We start from the raw sequence: 17,968 nt of genomic DNA, 5'->3' as shown, positions 1-17,968 counted from the left end.
ACACAACTGGGTCATTCAATGGTAGGAAGGGATTCCAATCTCAAAGATGGACTGATGTGTGACAACCGAAAGTGTTTCCTCCAGATCAATACACGGTATTTGGGCAGCTGCCACTTCTCCTTCACCCTTGGACAATTGCAGATGTAGCAGCTGTTCATGCCAGTTGAGAGAAGACATGGACGGCTGCAAGGCGATAAAGGCTATCAAAGGAAGAGATCACTGCTCTAACCCATATGTAACCCTTTGACAGAGGCACAGAGGTGCCAAAACGGCTGCCACCTCAATACAAGAGCAGCAATTAAGCAGGCATTGACCTGTCAGGGTGCACCCTCCACCAAGCTCTCTCAAGGATGTTTCAGACTGCCATTGTTGCCACTGTCTCGCTCACCTCCTCCAAAATATGTTGCTCATCATGTGCCACCAGTTCTCTGTTAATGCAGTGCAGATATCTGCACTGATGGAGAATGCACTTGACTGGTGTGTGGTACATGCTTGTTTGCATCTTCCTCCTTTGTAGATGATTCCTATGCTGTCACATCTGACCCGGTGGGTGAAATAAGAAGGTGGTTATGCTATATTGCCTCTATTATTATCTGCTTCTGCAGAACTGAAGCACATCCTTAGAACTACTGCTTTGGTAGGAAGGAGACCTGGGAGGAGGGAGTTCCATCTCCATCACCTGAAGGTGTTCAGATCTTTTCATCCTACCTTGGATGGACACCCTGTTTACCATCGCCCCAGCCAACATATGAACATACAAATGAAGAACAGGAGTAGGCCATTCGACACCCATTAAGCCCGCTCCACCATGGCTGACCTGATTACTTCTACTTTCCTGTCTACCCACTATATCCTTTGAGTCACTTGTCAATGAAGAATCTATCTAACTGGACCTCTTTTCTAACCACAGAAAGCACTTAGTGTTGTTGAAGTGGACAGAAGCTGTCATTCAGGAGAAGGTTGTTTATAAACATTGGGGTTAGGATCAATGTAGGGTACTTCAGATGCAGGCAAGCATAAAGGGAAAGTTAAATAAACAAACCTCCTGCCTGCTGTGTTTAAAACATTAAGCTATCAAAGGCCAGTTAAAGGTACTTGCACTGTGAAATTGAAAGAATGCATAGCATTTCAAAGGATCTCTGGTGTTTCAAAGCTTTTCAAGAATTGTGGGATTTCTAAGAAGGCTCAGACACTTCAAAAAGCAGCAGTTTTAACAGCACTGGGCTGAGAGAGCAGATGTGAGGAAAGAGAAAGTCTTCCTGGCTGGAATTTTCAATGAACTGTCTGATCTGTTCATCAGCTGATTGGCAGAGCAGTTCAGAGTAAGAAGACCACTTCAGTGTTTAAACAGTTCAGACAAGGATGATGATTTTAACAGAGGGGTGCCTGAGATGATCAATCTTCAGGTTGCCCGGGGCTGGAAGTGGCAGTCCATACTTGGGACCCCAATCCCGGAGGAGAGTTCCAGGGTCCTTACCCACAGCCTGAGCCCATCCAACCCCTAAGACCCTTTGGGCCTGGCAGCGGCAGAGGGGCACATGAGACCGAGATTAATCTCCTTGACCCCCTACAGGGTGCATCTCGCCAGGATGGCACTTGTCAATACTTTCACCAAAGCCCGCCTCGTGGAGTTTCCATTGCGGTGGGGAGGAGGTGGGGGGGGCGGGGGGAGAGAGAGAGAGAATTGGAGCAAAGCAGGAGGAGGGCGTCGAGATTCGGACTTCCAGCCTGTTAACTGCATTCAAATGAATGGTTGTATATTCCTGCCGGGAAGCCCACTTTGGCCAGCAGGGCGGGAACATAGGCTGGGGACGGGTCTGCCGCCCAGCATCAATCTCATTTTTGGGCCAACGCAGAATTCTCTGCCCAATCAAGATTCCTGATCATAGCGGCAGGGAGCAGAGAATTCCGCCATGGCATTTAAGTAAATTAAAAACTAAACACACCATTTTACCTGAAGTTACCTATTGTTCACAAAATAAACCCACATTCCCTGAACTCACTGAGAAACCCCTTTTCCGATTTGAGCACCATCTAATTTTAGTAACTCTATATAGGTCAAATCCAGCTCATAGGCATGACACAATACTGCTTAGGTGACTATGCCTGGAAAAATATATCTTCCTGGTTCAGCGAAGGCAGGAACTGTGTCTTTTAGAGGAGAATATTTGCAATCTGCCGTCGCTCTAAATGTTCGATGAAACAGGCCTCTAAGGCTGGAATTATAGATAGAACTGGCTTTTGGATGGAGAATTAGCCTTCTTCCCCAGTGAAGGTGCTAGCAATTATAGTGTTCAATCTCTTTGATATTACACTCTGTGGATTCAACTGTCCAGACCCCTCAAGAGATAAAGCCCCACTAATCTCTGGTAAATGAGGTTTCTGATATGGCCATTTGCAAATGAATGTCTCTCAGCGCTTGCTAATCTTGTTACTGGGAAAATCGCATCTCATTATTTATCTAGACACCTGCTGGTCTTGTTACTTGTCTGTTATTTTGTTTTCATCTCAAGTTCATTGTTAACATTGCTTATTTCCCAAATTACGAATAATGGGCATTGTTTATTTTTTGGAGATATTGCCTCCAGTGAGGGGGAAAAGGAGTGAAGAAGCTAGCTGAACAGGGCGGGTACCACAGGATGTGGATGAATGAGGCCAACCTGTTGAGGAGCAATGGTCTTAAGAGGGCAGGCAGCAGCAGGCACAGAGCTGCAGGTGCAGAGATTTGAGTGTAACCCAGCCTGCAGCACACCATTCACAGTACGCACTCTCCTCCTGTTCACGTGTTCTTGCAGCCCTGGCAGAAACACCCCCTCCCTATCTCTTTACCCTCACCCCCTACTCTCACAGCTCATACGGACCCCCAAGGGAGGCTGTCCCTTAATTCTCTCTGTGAGAATTGATCACCCCACAAATTGGCCTGCCCTGTTGAAATCGTGCATGGCATCATTATTCTTTCATAGGATGTGGGCGTCACAGGCAAAGCCAGCATTTGTTGCACGTCCCTAATTGCCTTCAAACTGAGTGGCATTTTTAATAGTCAACCACATTGCTGTGGATCTGGTGTCACATGTAGGCTAGACCAGGTAAGGACGGGAGATTTCCTTCCCTAAAGGACAATAGCGAACCGGGTGGGCTTTTACGACAGTCAACAATGGTTTCATGGTCAATTCCAGATTCATTTTTCTTTATTTAATTCAAATTTCACCATCGCCTGTGGTGGAATTCTAACCCGTGTCCGTAGAGCCTTACCCTGGATGTTTTGAATATTTGTCCAATGACAATACCACTACTCCACCATCTCCCCATATCGACGTGACATGGGGTCAGAACGCTAGCTGACATGAAGAAAATTAATGGAATTAAAGAGTGACAAATCCCTAGGACCTGATGGTTTCCATCTGAGGGGAGCACATTGTAGATGCCCGAACTATACTCTTTCAGATTTCCCTAGATTCAGGAGTAGTCCCTCTCGATTAGAAAACTGCACATGTCACTCCATTTTTTAAGAAGGGTGAAAGGGGAAACCAGTGAATTACAGACCGGTCAGCCTGACATCTATGAAGAGGAAATTTTTTGAGTCTATAATTAGTAATGGGGTAACTGAACACTGCTAAACATTTTGGTTGATCAGGGAGAGCCAGTGTGGATTCGTGAAGGGAAGGTCACAAAGCCACTTATTGACTAATCTTATTCAATTTTTCGAAGAGGTGACTAAAGTAGCGGACAGGGGAATGTCTACGGATGCTATTCATATGTACTTCCAGAAGGAATTTGATAAAGTCCCACATAAGAGATTGTTAACAAGGCGAAAGCCCAAGGGGTTGAGGGCAAATTATTGATATGGTTAGGAAATTGGTTGAGAGGCAGGTAACAAAGAGAGGGATAATGGGTAATTACCCTCATTGATAGGACGTGACTAGTGGTGTGCCCCAGGGATCTTGTTGGGGCCTCAATTATTCACACTATTCGTTAATGACTTGGATGATGGCATTGAAAGTCATAAATCCAAATTTGTTGATGATGCAAAATTAGGTGGCATTGTAGACAGCCTAGATGATAGCATAAAATTGCAAGGAGATGTTGACAGACTAGATGAATGGGCAAAATTGTGGCAGATGGAATTCAATGTAAGTGGAAGGTTATCCATTTTGGACCAAAAAAGGATAGAGCGGGGTACTTTCTAAATGGGAAGAGATTAAGTACAGTGGATGTCCAAAGGAACTTGGGGTTTAAGTGCATCGATCTTTAAAATACCACAAACAAGTGCAGAAAATTATCAGAAAGTCTAATAGAATGCTAGCCTTTATATCTAGAGGATTGGAGTATAAAGACACAGAAGTTATGCTGCAGCTATACAAAACCATGGTTAGACCCCATTTGGAGTACTGTGAGCAGTTCTGGGCACCACACCTGAGGAAGAATATTTTAGCCTTGGAGGGAGTGTAACGTGGGTTTACAAAAAAAAAATGTTTTAAATAAAATTAGAGTCCGCAATTATTTCTTTTCCAAAGAAGGAGTAATTTAGCGTGGCCAATCCACCTACCCTTCACATTGCGGGGGCGAAACCCACACAGACACAGGGAGAATGTGCAAACTCCACACGTACAGTGACCCGGGGCTGGGATCAAACCCGGGACCTCAGTGCCGTAGGCAGCAGTGCTAACTACTGCTCCATTATGCCGCCCTACGTAGGTTTACAAAAATGATATGTGGACTACGGGGGTTAAGTTACGAGGAGACATTACACAAACTAGGCCTGTTTTCATTACAATTTAGAAGGTTAAGGGGTGATCTGGTCAAAGTATTCAAGATATTAACAAGGAAAGACAGGGTAGTTAAAGATAAACTATTTCCACTGGTTGTAGATTCTAAAACTAGGGTGCATAGTCCAAAACTAGGGCTAGACCCTTCTGGAGAGATGTTAGGAAGCACTTTTTCACTCAAAGGGTGGTGGGGGTTTGGAACTCTTTCCCACAAGCAGCAGTTGAAGTTAGAACAGCTGTTCATTTTAAATCTGAGATCGATCGATTTTTGATCAACCAAGATATTAAAGGATCTGGGCCAAAGGCAGGTATATGGAGTTAAGCCACAGATCAGCCATGATCTCATTAAATAGTGGGGCAGGCTTGATGGGCTGAATGGCCTGCTCATGTTCCCATGCTCCATTTCCAGGTCAACAAAAACTCAGCGCTTTATGTCAGGAATTCTCAAATTATGAAGCCACCACAAGGAAAAGTAAATAAATGTAATTTTATGGGTGACATGGTAGCATAATGGTTAGCACTGTTGCTTCACAGCGCCAGGGACCCTGATTCGATTCCCGGCTTGGGTCACTGTCTGTGCGGAGTCTGATCATTGTCTGCATGAGTTTCCTCCGGGTGCTCCGGTTTCCTCCCACAGTCCAAAGATGTGCGGGTTAGGTGGATTGACCATGCTATATTGCCCTTGGTGTCCAAAAAATGTTAAGTGGGGGTTACTGGGTTACGGGTGTAGAGTAGATACGTGGGTTTCAGTAGAATGATCTTTCTAAGGGCCGGTGCAGACTCGATGGGCTGAATGGCCTCCTTCTGCACTATAAATTCTATGATTCTATGATCTATGGACATTCTGAATTTTTCCTCAGTGTACCCGAACAGGCGCAGGAGAGTGGCGACTGGGGGATTCTCACAGGAACTTCACTGTAGTGGTAATGCAAGCCTACTTGTGACACTGATAAAGATTATTATTATAAGATTGCTAAATTGCATCATAACCTCTCGAATCCGGAACTCCGAAAACACCAGTTGTCCGGAGTTTTTTTTTGGAGCGCCCGTGTAATTGCAGGCCGGGCCGCCTGTGGCGCTGTAACGGGGTTGACGGTTCTGGTCCTCGTGGTTGCTAATGGCCCTGAGTTTGTCAACGACAAGTGTGTCTGAGCAGGAGGACAGGTGGAGGTAAAAGGGGATGCCGTCAAAAATGTACGTTCAAGGAAGCTTTTGAGGGCCGACTCGTTAAAAAAAAGATTAGTTTTGATTTCTATATTGGTCGATTGATGTGCGTTCTGACTGGAATTTAAGAAACTCCAAATTTAGGTCGGGACCGGGTTGCCTCAACTAATTTGGAAAGACAAAAATTGTTGACTAGAAATCCTGGCCAGGAGAAGTATTTTTAAAGTTGGAAACAGGGGCGGGGAATTGGACATCAATTAGACATTGTTGTTCACCCGGTTGTTGGAAGTTTCTGACTTCGTATGATTTTGACTGGAGGAGCAGCTTGTGAGAGGAGATGTTGTACAACATGATTTCACCCTCGGCCATTCTTCCCAGCTTATTTGATTTTCTGGGATACCCCATGCAGCCTCCTCAGACGGTCTCCGTGGCTTGCAATCCGGGCGCTTCCTCAGACGTTATGTCTGCGAACAAAATGTGCATGCACAATGTGTTCGGAGGATTTGTTGGTTGAACCGCCAGTGTGACACGAGGTTCATTTGCCCATGTTGCTGGGGTTGTCAGTTTGAAAATGTGCCCTGCTGTAGAATTGCTAGACATTGTAAGCATTCAAAGAACCTTATAACGCATGTGTTTATTTTCACACCTTTCTGAGCAGCAGGTGAAGCTTTGGTCTGTCGTCTGACCTGAAAGATGGTACCTCTGACACTGCAGCACCCCTTTAGTGCTAAACTGAAGTTAGCCTGGGTTCTGTGCTCAAAAACCACAATATTGTTTTAACCGCAACTTCTGATTCCGAGACAAAAGTATTATCGCAGAACCCAACTCCCATTGATGCTTTGTTTTGATAAATTGCTATAGGAGGAAGATAACATTCCTGACAGTCATGAGTTCCCACAAAACCTGTTATGTGAGACGTGACATAAATCTCAACATATAATTGGCAAATTGTAAGTGAGAACAACAATATTATCATTATCTCCTCGCTAGTCATAGGTGAATAAGAATTTATAGTATAATGCTGTACCAAGTTCACCAGTATTAACACTACATTAATTTTCTCATTGGCAGTAATAGGAAAAGATAGCACTTTTGATTTTACAAAATCACTTCTTCTGCCTATAATGAAGTGCCGCTGAGTTTATCACAAGGCATGCTGACTGCCATTAAAGGCAGCTGGTGATTTTCACCTTCTCCATGCTAGTGGGAGTGAATTCCCTTGGGTAGCTCATGCACTGCTACTGCAACCTTGGTAGAAGTTTAGTGAAACAGGGTTTCTGTGACAGAAGAAGAGCTAAGACAATTTACCCCCTCATTTTGAAAATACATAAACCAGTTAGTCTTACTTCAGTCTGTATCTTGACAAAATAAATGCCCCAGGCCAGATGCACAATTTGGTCCATTGAGGGAAATTAATCGATAAAGTAAACCAGAAAGGGTGGTCATCCTTTGCATTTCAAGGACTGGACACTCAGATTTTTAAAACTGGTTATAAAAGCAATTCAAGACCATTAATATGCCAGCAATGTTTCCAAAGTTACAAAAGACATGAAGGGTGCAATTCTTTTGAAAAATGTCCAAGTGCTGCAGAGAGCAGGAATTACCGAATGTTCCCGGCGAGGCCGGCAACATTATTCAACGTCAATTGGTACTCTTAACGAGGCCTCACGTGCTTCCTGGCCCGAATGGCGGCTTGCCAGCTGATTCGCCGGAACCACACTCGCCAGCTCCCCGCTAACAATGTCGAGCTGCCCTTCAGCTGCACCTGCCCAACCAATCCCAGCCAGCCCGCAACAATGCGACGAGGAGACCAGCTCCAAGATTTGGGGATGCTGACCTGGGGAGGCTCCAGGACGTAGTGGAGGTCAGGAGGGGTGCCCTGTTCCCCTGCGGGTCCCGGAGGGTGAGTCACAAGGCAGCCAGTGCTGCCTGGGACGAGGAAGGCAGCCGGCTGCCTCCACCTCCGATGTGTATCCTGGGGACACAACTAGATGGAGTAGTAGAGCTAGGAGGGCAAAGCACATCAAGCATCACTGAGGGCACTGGGGGAGGGAGAAATGGGTAGGTAGGGAGTGAGGGGTGGGAGGGGGAAATGCACCATCGGGAGAATGGGGCATATATTGCACAATAAACTCCCCTGTGCACAACCAGTAGGAAGCCTCTGTCACTTTCTTCCACAATGCATTGCTGCATGCAGATGATGGGTGTGAGCGAGCTCTCAGCGGACAGGCAGGGGTCAGATTATGGCATAGATTGAGGAGCACCAGCGCCCAACTCTCTGTGGTTTATCATCACATCCCCCTGCCCTCGAGAGAGAACCGTGGACAGTGCCGACAGTCCCAGCACCCTGGAGTGATGTGAGACATACCCTGGGAAGATGGGAAATAGAGATGGGGAGTGACGGACTAGGCCACGTCCTAGGTGAATTGGGCCAGTATGAGGGCCTCCCTGGCCCTCTGGGCTTGCCAGGCCCTCCCTGTCGCCGCATGTCCTACAGCCTCCTTCAGGGCCTCCGGTTCCTTCCCGGCCTCGTCCTCCAGCCCCTGCTGGTCCGGCGCCTCATCATCATCCTCGTCCCCGTCCTCCTCCGAGGTGGCCACATGTACCTCTTCACCAACCTCCAGCTTGTCGCCTCTCTGCTGTGCGAGGTTGTGGAGGACACAGCAGACCACAACAAAGCGGGCGCCCCTCCGGGAGGTGCACTAGAGTGCACCTCCAGAGTGGTTGAGGCATCGGAACCGCATCTTGAGGAGTCCGATAAACCGCTCAACGACGCCCCAGGTGGCTGCATGGGCCTTGTAGCGGATTTCCGCTTCAGTCTCCGGCCTCCATACTGGTGTCAATAGCCAGGTCCTCAGCGGATATCCCTCATCCCCCAAGAGCCAACTGTCCATCCTGGGGTGCTCCTCAAAGAGGGCAGGGGTGACCAACTGCCCCAGGATGTAGCTGTCGTGCACACTCCCCGGGAAGCATGCACACACGTGCATTATCTGCAATTGGTGGTCACGCACGAGCTGCATGTTGAAGGAATGGAACCCCTTTCTGTTAACAAAGGGCACCCCAGATGGCCCAGTGAGTGCAGGGCAACATGCGTGGCATCTATGACTCCCTGGACCTGGGCATCCTGGCGATCACGGAGAAACCTGTTGCTCGGGCATTCTGTTGAGCCTGGTCCATGTCAAAAACAATGTAGTCTTCCGCCAGGGCATTCGTGACCTGCCGGATGCCCCTGTGGGCTGTGGCCTACCACACAGATCCCCACTTGAGCCCTGGAATGATCCTGTGGCATAAAAATTCAGGCTTCAGTGACATTGACGGCCACCGGAAGCGGGTGGCCTCCTCCTCCACGTGGTGCTAAGCTGCGAGGTTTATGGCACAGCTGTCACACCGTCTCCTTGTTGAGGCAGAGCCTCCTGTCATCTGTTCGAATGATCAACGGCACCTCTACACCCTGGGCCGTCGCGGGACTCCCCCTCTGGGTCCCTCCCTGGCCTGATGGGCGGCCAGGTCCTCAGGGTGTGGGGCGGGGTCTGGTACATGGTCCACTGCTTCGAGCATCTGCATACGCTGCTGCTGCTGCCTTTTCCGGCGTCTGGCCGCATCGTGTAGCACCAGAATCACCAGGGCAACATCTGCTCCCAACATCCCTACCATAACATTCAATATATTTAAGACACTAGGAGAGGGTGTTAGACTGACAAACAGCGGTGGCTCCGACACCGGGACCCTCCATTCCCCCATTGATTTTCCCCCCAACCGCCCTACCCGAACGCCCTTCCATGTATTCCTGACCGCAGCGGGGGCCCCCCTCACCGAGCCCCAGACCCTGTACTCTGAATTCCCGCTCACAACACCACCTGGACCGGGTGCTGGTCCCTTCCTCGTGGTACTCACCCACATGCCGGCTGTGGACATGTCGCTGGAGCGGTGCCCCATCCCCTGGGTGTTCGGATGTTTGCTGCTGCATGTGTGGTGTTGCCTCCCACAGTGTTCAGGTATACTGTCCAGGCATCACGGTCCGTTTGGGATGCCAGACAATGACTCCCTCATGCTATATGGCCCGTCCACCCATGTGAATACACTTGGGATGTGTGAAATGCTCACTTAACCACAATTGCAAATTCTCTATTGGCGATAGCCTTCAGCTGCACAGCCAGAGGTGGTTATGGGTGGTCCAGGTGGGCAGACTGGCAGGGCAAGGGTTGCTCCGGAACGGGTACACATGATCCAGGGATTGGCATGGAGATGCAGGCAATTGTTGCCCCCCCCCACATCGCTCTCCCCCCTACTGAGCACAGGGCCAGCAAGCCCAGCGCCCACAGGCTCTTTGTCTTTGAGCAAAGATTGCTCCTCGGCTCCCCACTGAAACCCTTCCATCAGGTTAACATTTTTAAAAAGGCGTCAACATGACCACTTGCTGGGGAGGCCGCTGAATGACAGGAGGCGGTTGGATGACGGGTGGCTCTTGTTAATTGTATGGAAATAGGGCTTAAGTGGTGATAATTGGTTTATCGCCTCGCTAAAGCGAGATTCCGAATTTGCCTACGGGAGCGGGCCGATTGTATCGCAAACTGTTTGGCGCCTGGCGCGGTTTCCATTTTTGGCCTCTCCCGCTATTCACTAGCCTTGTTACGCTGGAGTGCGAGTGTAACGCACCCGAAGACTATATAAAGCAGTGATTTGCAGTGTTTCATTTAGCAAAATAGCTGCAGTGTGGCACACCGTGAGCCAAAGGAGTAAACTTCAAAGAGAGCAGAAGGTGTGATCAGACAGTTTCACATGTTTAACACTCAGTATTTTGTTCAAGTGTTGCTGGTTTAGTTCTCTGACTATTTCTAATAGAAATAAAACATTACATAGAAAATAGAAGCAGAAGAAGGCCATTTGGCCCTTTGAGCCTGCTCTGCCATTCATTATGATCATAAGAACTAGGAGCAGGAGTAGGCCAATGAGATCATGGCTGATCTTTTGTGGACTCAGCTCCACTTTCCTGCCCGAACACCATTACCCTTTATTCCTTTCTTCTTCAAAAAACTATCTATCTTTACCTTGAAAACATTTCATGAAGGAGCCTCAACTGCTTCTATGGACAGGGAATTCCATAGATTCACAACCCTTTGGGTGAAGAGGTTCCTCCTGAGCTCGGTCCTCAATCTACTTCCCCTTATTTTGAGGCTATGCCCCCTAGTTCTGCTTTCACATGCCAGTGGAAACAACCTGCCCGCATCCTTCTAAATTCCAACGAGTACAGTCCCAGTCTACTCAACCTCTCCTCGTAATCTAACCCCCTCAACTTTGGGATTAATCTAGTGAATCTCCTCTGCACACCCTCCAGTGCCAGTACGTCCTTTCTCAGGTAAGGAGACCAAAACTGAACACAATACTCCAGGTGTGATGTCACTAACACTTTATACAGTTGCAGCATAACCTCCCTAATCTTAAACTCCATCCCTCTAGCAATGAAGGACAAAACTCCATTTGCCTTCTTAATCACCTGTTGCACCTGTAAACCAACTTTTTGTGACTCATGCACTAGGACACCCAGGTCCCTCTGCCCAGCAGCATGTTTTAAGATGTTATCATTTAATAATAATGCCTTTTGCTGTTATTCCTACCAAAATGGATAACCTCACATTTGTCAGCATTGTATTCCATCTGCCAGACCCTAGCCAATTCACTTAAACTATGCAAATCCCTCTGCAGACTTCCAGTATCCTCTGCACTTTTTGCTTTACCACTCATCTTAGTGTCGTCTGCCAACTTGGACACATTGCACTTGGTCCCTAACTCCAAATCATCTATGGAAATTGTGAACAATTGTGGGCCCAACACTGATTCCAGAGGGACACCACTAGCTACTGATTGCCAACCAGAGAAACACCCATTAATCCCCACTCTTTGCTTCCTATTAATTAGCCAATCCTCTATCCATGCTACTACTTTACCCTTAATGCCATGCCTGTTTAGCACAGGGCTAATTCGCTGGCTTTGAAAGCAGACCAAGGCAGGCCAGGTTCAATTCCCGTACCAGCCTCCCTGAACAGGCGCCGGAATGTGGCGACTAGGGGCTTTTCACAGTAACTTCATTTGAAGCCTACTTGTGACAATAAGCGATTTTCATTTCATTTCATCTTTATTTTATGCAGCGACCTTTTGTGTGGCACCTTGTCAAAGGCTTTCTGGAAATCCAGATATACCACATCCATTGGCTCTCTGTTGTCTACTGCACTGGTAATGTCCTGAAAAAATTAGTTAGGCATGACCTGCCCTTTATGAACCCATCCTGTGTCTGTCCACTGGGACAATTGCCATCCAGATGCCTCGCTATTTCTTCCTTGAAAATAGATTCCAGCATTTTCCCTACTACCGAAGTTAAACTAACTGGCCTATAATTACCCGCTTTCTGCCTACCTCCTTTTTTAAACAGTGGTGTCACATTTGCTCATTTCCAATCCGCCGGGACCACCCCAGAGTCTGGTGAATTTTGGTAAATTATCACGAGTGCATTTGCAATTTCCCTCACCATCTCTTTTAGTACCCTGGGATGCATTCCATCGGGGCCAGGAGACTTGTCTACCTTTAGCCCCCCAATCGTCTCAAGGTCCTCACCTGTCAAAGCCTCATTTCCATCAGTCACCGGCATGTTATTTGTGTCTTCCACTGTGATGACTGACCCAAAAAACCTGTTCAATTCCTCAGCTATTTCCTCATCTCCCATTATTAAATCTCCCTTCTCATCCTCTAAAGGACCAATATTTACCGTAGCCACTCTTTATTGTTCTATATATTTGTAGAAACTTTTACTATCTGTTTTTATATTATGAGCAAGTTTACTCCCATAATCTATCTTACTCTTCGTTATAGCTTTTTTAGTAGCTTTCTGTTGCCCCCTAAAGATTTCCCACTAATCTTTGCCTCTTTGTATGCTTTTTCCTTCAATTTGATACTCTTCCTTAATTCCTTAGATACCCACGGTCGATTTTCCCTCTTTCTACCGTCCTTCACACATCATTTCACACATCCCTATAGCACGGTAGCATTGTGGATAGCACAATTGCTTCACAGCTCCAGGGTCCCAGGTTCGATTCCGGCTTGGGTCACTGACTGTGCGGAGTCTGCACGTCCTCCCCGTGTCTGCGTGGGTTTCCTCCGGGTGCTCCGGTTTCCTCCCACAATCCAAAGATGTGCGGGTTAGGTGAATTGGCCAATGATAAATTGCCCTTAATGTCCAAATTGCCCTTGGTGTTGGGCGAAGGTGTTGAGTTTGGGTAGAGTGCTCTTTCCAAGAGCCGGTGCAGACTCAAAGGGCCGAATGGCCTCCTTCTGCACTGTAAATTCTATGATAATCTATGATTAATCTAGGACAAAGGTTCGGCACAACATCGTGGGCCGAAGGGCCTGTTCTGTGCTGTATTTTCTATGTTCTATGTTCCTTTTTGTTGGTATAAACTTTTGCTGAGCACTGTGAAAAATTGCTTGGAACGTTCTCCACTGTTCCGCAACTGTTTCCCTATAAAGTCTTTGCTCCCAGTCCACCTTAAATAGCTCTTCTCTCATCCCATTGTAATATCCTTTGTTTAAGCACAAAACAATAGTATTTGATTTTACCTTCTCACCCTCCATCTGGTTGTTCATCAAGTTGAATACCCTGATCCCCCCCCCTACCCACACTCCCCATAATCCCTTGATCCCTTTAGCCCAAAGAGCTATATCTAATTCTTTCTTAAAATTACACAATGTTTTGGCCTCAACTACTTTCTGTGGTAGCGAATTCCACAGATTCACCACTCCCAGGGTGAAGACATTTCTTGTCACCTCAGTCCTAAAATGTTTACCTCTTATCCTCAAACTATTACCCCTAGTTCTGAACTCCCCCATCATCAGGAACATTTTTTCTGAATCTATTCTGTCTAATCTGTTAGAATTTTGTAAGTTTCTATGAGATCCCCACTCACTCTTCTAAACTCCAATGAATATAATCCCATCCGATTTAGTGTCTCCTCACATGACAGTCCCTAATTTATAAGCTTCTTCTTTGAATCTAATACTGTCTCTAATTTCTCTTGTGAGCCATGGTTTGGCCACAGTTCCCTTTCTATTCTTGCGCCAAATAGGAATAAGCAACTTTTGGCGTTCACCTATTCGTTCCTTGAATGCCTGCCATTGACTGTCTGCTGTCCTTTCTTTCAGTAATGTTTCCCAGTCCACCATAGACATAGTTGTACAACACACTATATTAACAGTGTATTATATTTATGTACTTTATTCTGTCTTTTGTTAATAGTGTATAAATATAAGTTTTACACCAAGTAAAATGCTTCAGGAATGGTCCTCGTGAGTGGTCCAACAGATTCCTGATCAGACTGCATCTTCCCCTCCCTAGCATAATTAACCAAAATGGCTCTGCAATTATTTTCTGTCGGAATAAACTTGGGAGAAAATATATACATGGTGGATAAAATGTAATGTAGATACATGTAAAATGCTGCATTTATGAAAGGAAAAGAATGACTTAAATATTCCATGAAAGGTGATGCAATTGCTAAGGATGAAGCTGAAAGAGACCTTGGACTCAGTGCTAAGCAGCAACCAACATTGCTAAAAGGATGTTGGACTTTACAGCCAAGATGAAAAAAAACAAATCAGAGAAGGTACAGTTGAAACTATATAGTGCTCTGGTCAGACCTCCCTTGAATATAGAATCTAGTTCCGGAGTCAGCATGAAACATGGGAGACATTCAAATGCTGAAGTCAGTGCATACTAGTTCCATGTGGTCGATTCCCAGTATCAGACATCTGACATACAGGGAAAGATTGGATAGACAATTTGGGCTTTTCAGTTAGAAATGAGATGCCTGAGAAATTTTGTTTTCATATGGCTGAGGAAGTGTTTAATGTTGAGGTTGACAATCCATTCAACAGCTTCACCAGATGCAGTGTGAATGGTTGCACGAGATATAGATCTCTCGGGGCTGGAGTTCAGTAATTGGCCAATGGTCTGACTCTGATGGCCACAGTCACAATTTGAGCTGTTCCTCATGTTCCAATTGTGGAACAAGCATCTATGTCTTCCCTGGCCTGTTCTCGAGGAGTCGAGAATTGGCCAGATTTTCTGTGGAAGGTTCCAACCTGAGGTGTCTCCACTCGGGTCATTAACCAGGCTGCAGTTGGTGATTTTTGCAGCCATCGAGAGATGAGGTGGTCATGGTTTGTGGGATGGGGAGTGTCTAGAGACTGCGAGTTTTCAAACCGTGCCTGTTTTTTTTTTGAAAGGCTTTTGTCAGGCTTCATGAGCTGTCAGCTAGTGGTGTTCTTTGGGGGAGGTTTCTTCCCCTGTGGATATCAGGAGTTTGTGTGTTTTAGCACAGGAAGCCATATCAGTATCGATTCCAGCTATATCAGTCTCGATGTTCCAGAAATAAAACTCATGGGGCGCGATTCTCCACTCCCACGCCGGTTGGGAGAATCGACTGGGCCGCCAAAATTTCCGGGGACGCCGGTCCGACGCCCTCCCGCGATTCTCCCAAGCGGCGGGACCGGCCCGGTCGAGTTTCGCTGGCCGCAGGCCAGAGAATCGCCGGAGACACCGGAAATGGCGATTCTCCGGCACCCCCACTATTCTGAGGCCCGGATGGGCCGAGCGGCCAGGCCAAAACGGCGGGTTCCCCCCGGCGCCGTCCACACCTGGTCGCTGCAGTCGTGGGCGGTGCGTGAACGCTGGGTGGGCGGCCTGTGGGGGGGCGAGGGGGGATCCTGCACCGGGCTTCACCTGAAATGTGGGGTGGCCCGAGATCGGTGCCCACCGATCGTCAGGCCGTCCTCTCTGAAGGAGGACCTCCTTCCTTCCGCGGCCCCGCAAGATCCGTCCCCCATCTTCTTGCGGGCCGGATTTAGAGAGGACGACAACCACGCAAGCGCGGGTTGGTGCCGGCCAACCCGCGCATGCGCGGATGACGCCCGTTATGCGGCGCTGGCCGCATCATCTATGCGGCACCGCTTTTACGCGGGCGACAAGGCCTGACGCGTGTAGATGACGCGGCCCCGATCCTGGCCCATTGTCAGGGCCTGAATCAGTCGGGACCGGGGCCGTTCCGCGCCGTCGTGAACCTCGCCGGCGTTCACGACGGCGCGGGAGTGGAGAATCCCGCCCCCGATTTCCCCGAGGTGGATATATTCTGCATTTGTGTGGTGGCTCCTGAGCCAGATTGAGCAACAATTTTCTGCTGTTGGGTAGACCAGAGTGAGTGAACAGTGCAGAGTGTTTTGGCCTTGCTGCCCCAGATGGTACCAGCTGGATTTCGTGTGAGATTTGTTCTCGTCTTAAACTTGGTTACGGTGCTCTGGAGGTATTGCTGGTAGGTTAATGTGCGGTCTGGAGTGATCGGCCACAGAACTGGATGTGAAGTTTTCCCCCAACCTTCGAGTTGTTCAGGTGGAAGGTTGAAGCAACAGTCCTGGCAGTGTTTGGTCGAGGTCTCCATTATCTGAAATAGACATTCCAGAGAATGTCGATCTTCAGTGAGTGTCTTCTCAATGTCCCAAAGTTCTTTAGTTTGGAATGCTCAGGTCAGATCATCAGCATATGCGAAGAGCTGTGACATTGTGGAAGGAAAGCCACTGGTGTATATGTTGAAGAGGATTGGGAAGAGAACTGGGAGGTGATCTTAAGTATATTCTATTGCTAAAGTTACACAAAAGGTTAACTCAGAATATTGCTTTAAATGAACCATATGGGAGCAGAAAAGGATGTGACAGGTTCCAACCAATAAAATGTTCCGACTGATATTAGAAAATTCCTCATACACAAAATTACCAATGTGTGGAATAAACTTCCAGATAGAGCAATGGAGGCAAAAAAGCTGAAATCATTTGGGAATCAACTGATGTAATTTTTGGAAAGTGTTAATGTTATATGGATGAATTTAAATGAGCCTAATGGCCTTTTCATCTAATTATTTTGTGAATGGATTAGGGTTTTGGCACAATGGGGAGAGGTAGGGGCAGAATATAGGCTGATATCAGAGAATTGATGGAAGATTACTGTGGGTAGCAAACTGATGCAGGGAAGGAATTTCAGCTTGGGGCCAGGCAACTGGATCCTAAAACAACAACTTTGCACACCTATGGGCGAAACTTGAGACGGCAGCTAGGAAGGCAGATTAAATCACATCAAAGATATGTATGTACTGGTGTGATTTGGAGATGATGGTTTTAAAATATTTTTGAATATTAATCTGAAAATATTATTTTCTGATTTACCATCAACATTCCACTTTGTATTTGTTTATATTGGCAGTGATGTAACTAGTTGCAGGCATACAGAATTACAGAATTGTAACTGCACAGAAGGAGGCCGTTCGGCCCATCGTGTCTGTGCACCCTCTCGGTAGGAGCAATTTATCTATTTAATAATAATCTTTATTGTCACAAATAGATTATCATAGATTATCATAGAATTTACAGTGCAGAAGGAGAACACTGCAATGAGGTTACTGTGAAAAGCCCCTACCACATTCTGGCACCTGTTCGGGTACACCGAGGGAAAATTCAGAATATTCAATTCACCTGATAGCACGTCTTTCGGGACTTGTGGGAGGAAACCGGAGCACCCCGAGGAAACCCACGCAGATCCAGGGAGAACGTGCAGACTCCGCCCAAACAGTGACCCAAGCCGGGAATCGAACCTGGGACCCTGGAGCTGTGAAGCTACAGTGCTAACCACTGTGCTGTCCAGATAATGCTCAACTTTTCAGGCATGAAACATTAGTTATTTTGTAGCCTTCTTGTATAGAGAACTATTTGGAACATTTTGGACAATTGGCAGGGTGGGGGTGAGGAAGGGGAACCACCCGACCTTCGCCCCTTTGTCCCTCCAGATCTAGCACCACCCCCAATTGTACCTTATGTTCTTTTGCCCCTTACAGCAGTCTGAAATACTGAGTCATCTGAACTATTTAAATCAGGTAACCTCCCCTTCATTCTGGTGTGGCCACCAGCTGGTGAATCTTGGCATTTGTGCCGGGATTGATTGGGGTCGC

General features: G+C 47.2%; 1 protein-coding gene across 3 annotated transcripts in view; it reads left to right on the top strand.

The window, feature by feature from the left end:
- The window catches only part of s100p (S100 calcium binding protein P), an 86,876-nt gene that overhangs the window by 56,632 nt on the left and 12,276 nt on the right, over window positions 1–17,968 (top strand). For 2 of the 3 annotated variants that reach the window (XM_072474362.1, XM_072474364.1), the window contains one exon: window positions 17,227–17,316. The exons of the other annotated variant lie outside the window; for it this stretch is intronic. In XM_072474362.1, the coding sequence (XP_072330463.1) occupies window positions 17,227–17,316 (90 nt within the window). The remainder of the gene's footprint in view (window positions 1–17,226; window positions 17,317–17,968) is intronic. 3 annotated transcript variants of the gene reach the window in all.

Source organism: Scyliorhinus torazame, chromosome 14 (genome assembly GCF_047496885.1).
Source record: "Scyliorhinus torazame isolate Kashiwa2021f chromosome 14, sScyTor2.1, whole genome shotgun sequence".
Lineage (NCBI taxonomy): Eukaryota > Metazoa > Chordata > Chondrichthyes > Carcharhiniformes > Scyliorhinidae > Scyliorhinus > Scyliorhinus torazame.
This window is presented reverse-complemented; position numbering and strand designations above follow the sequence as displayed.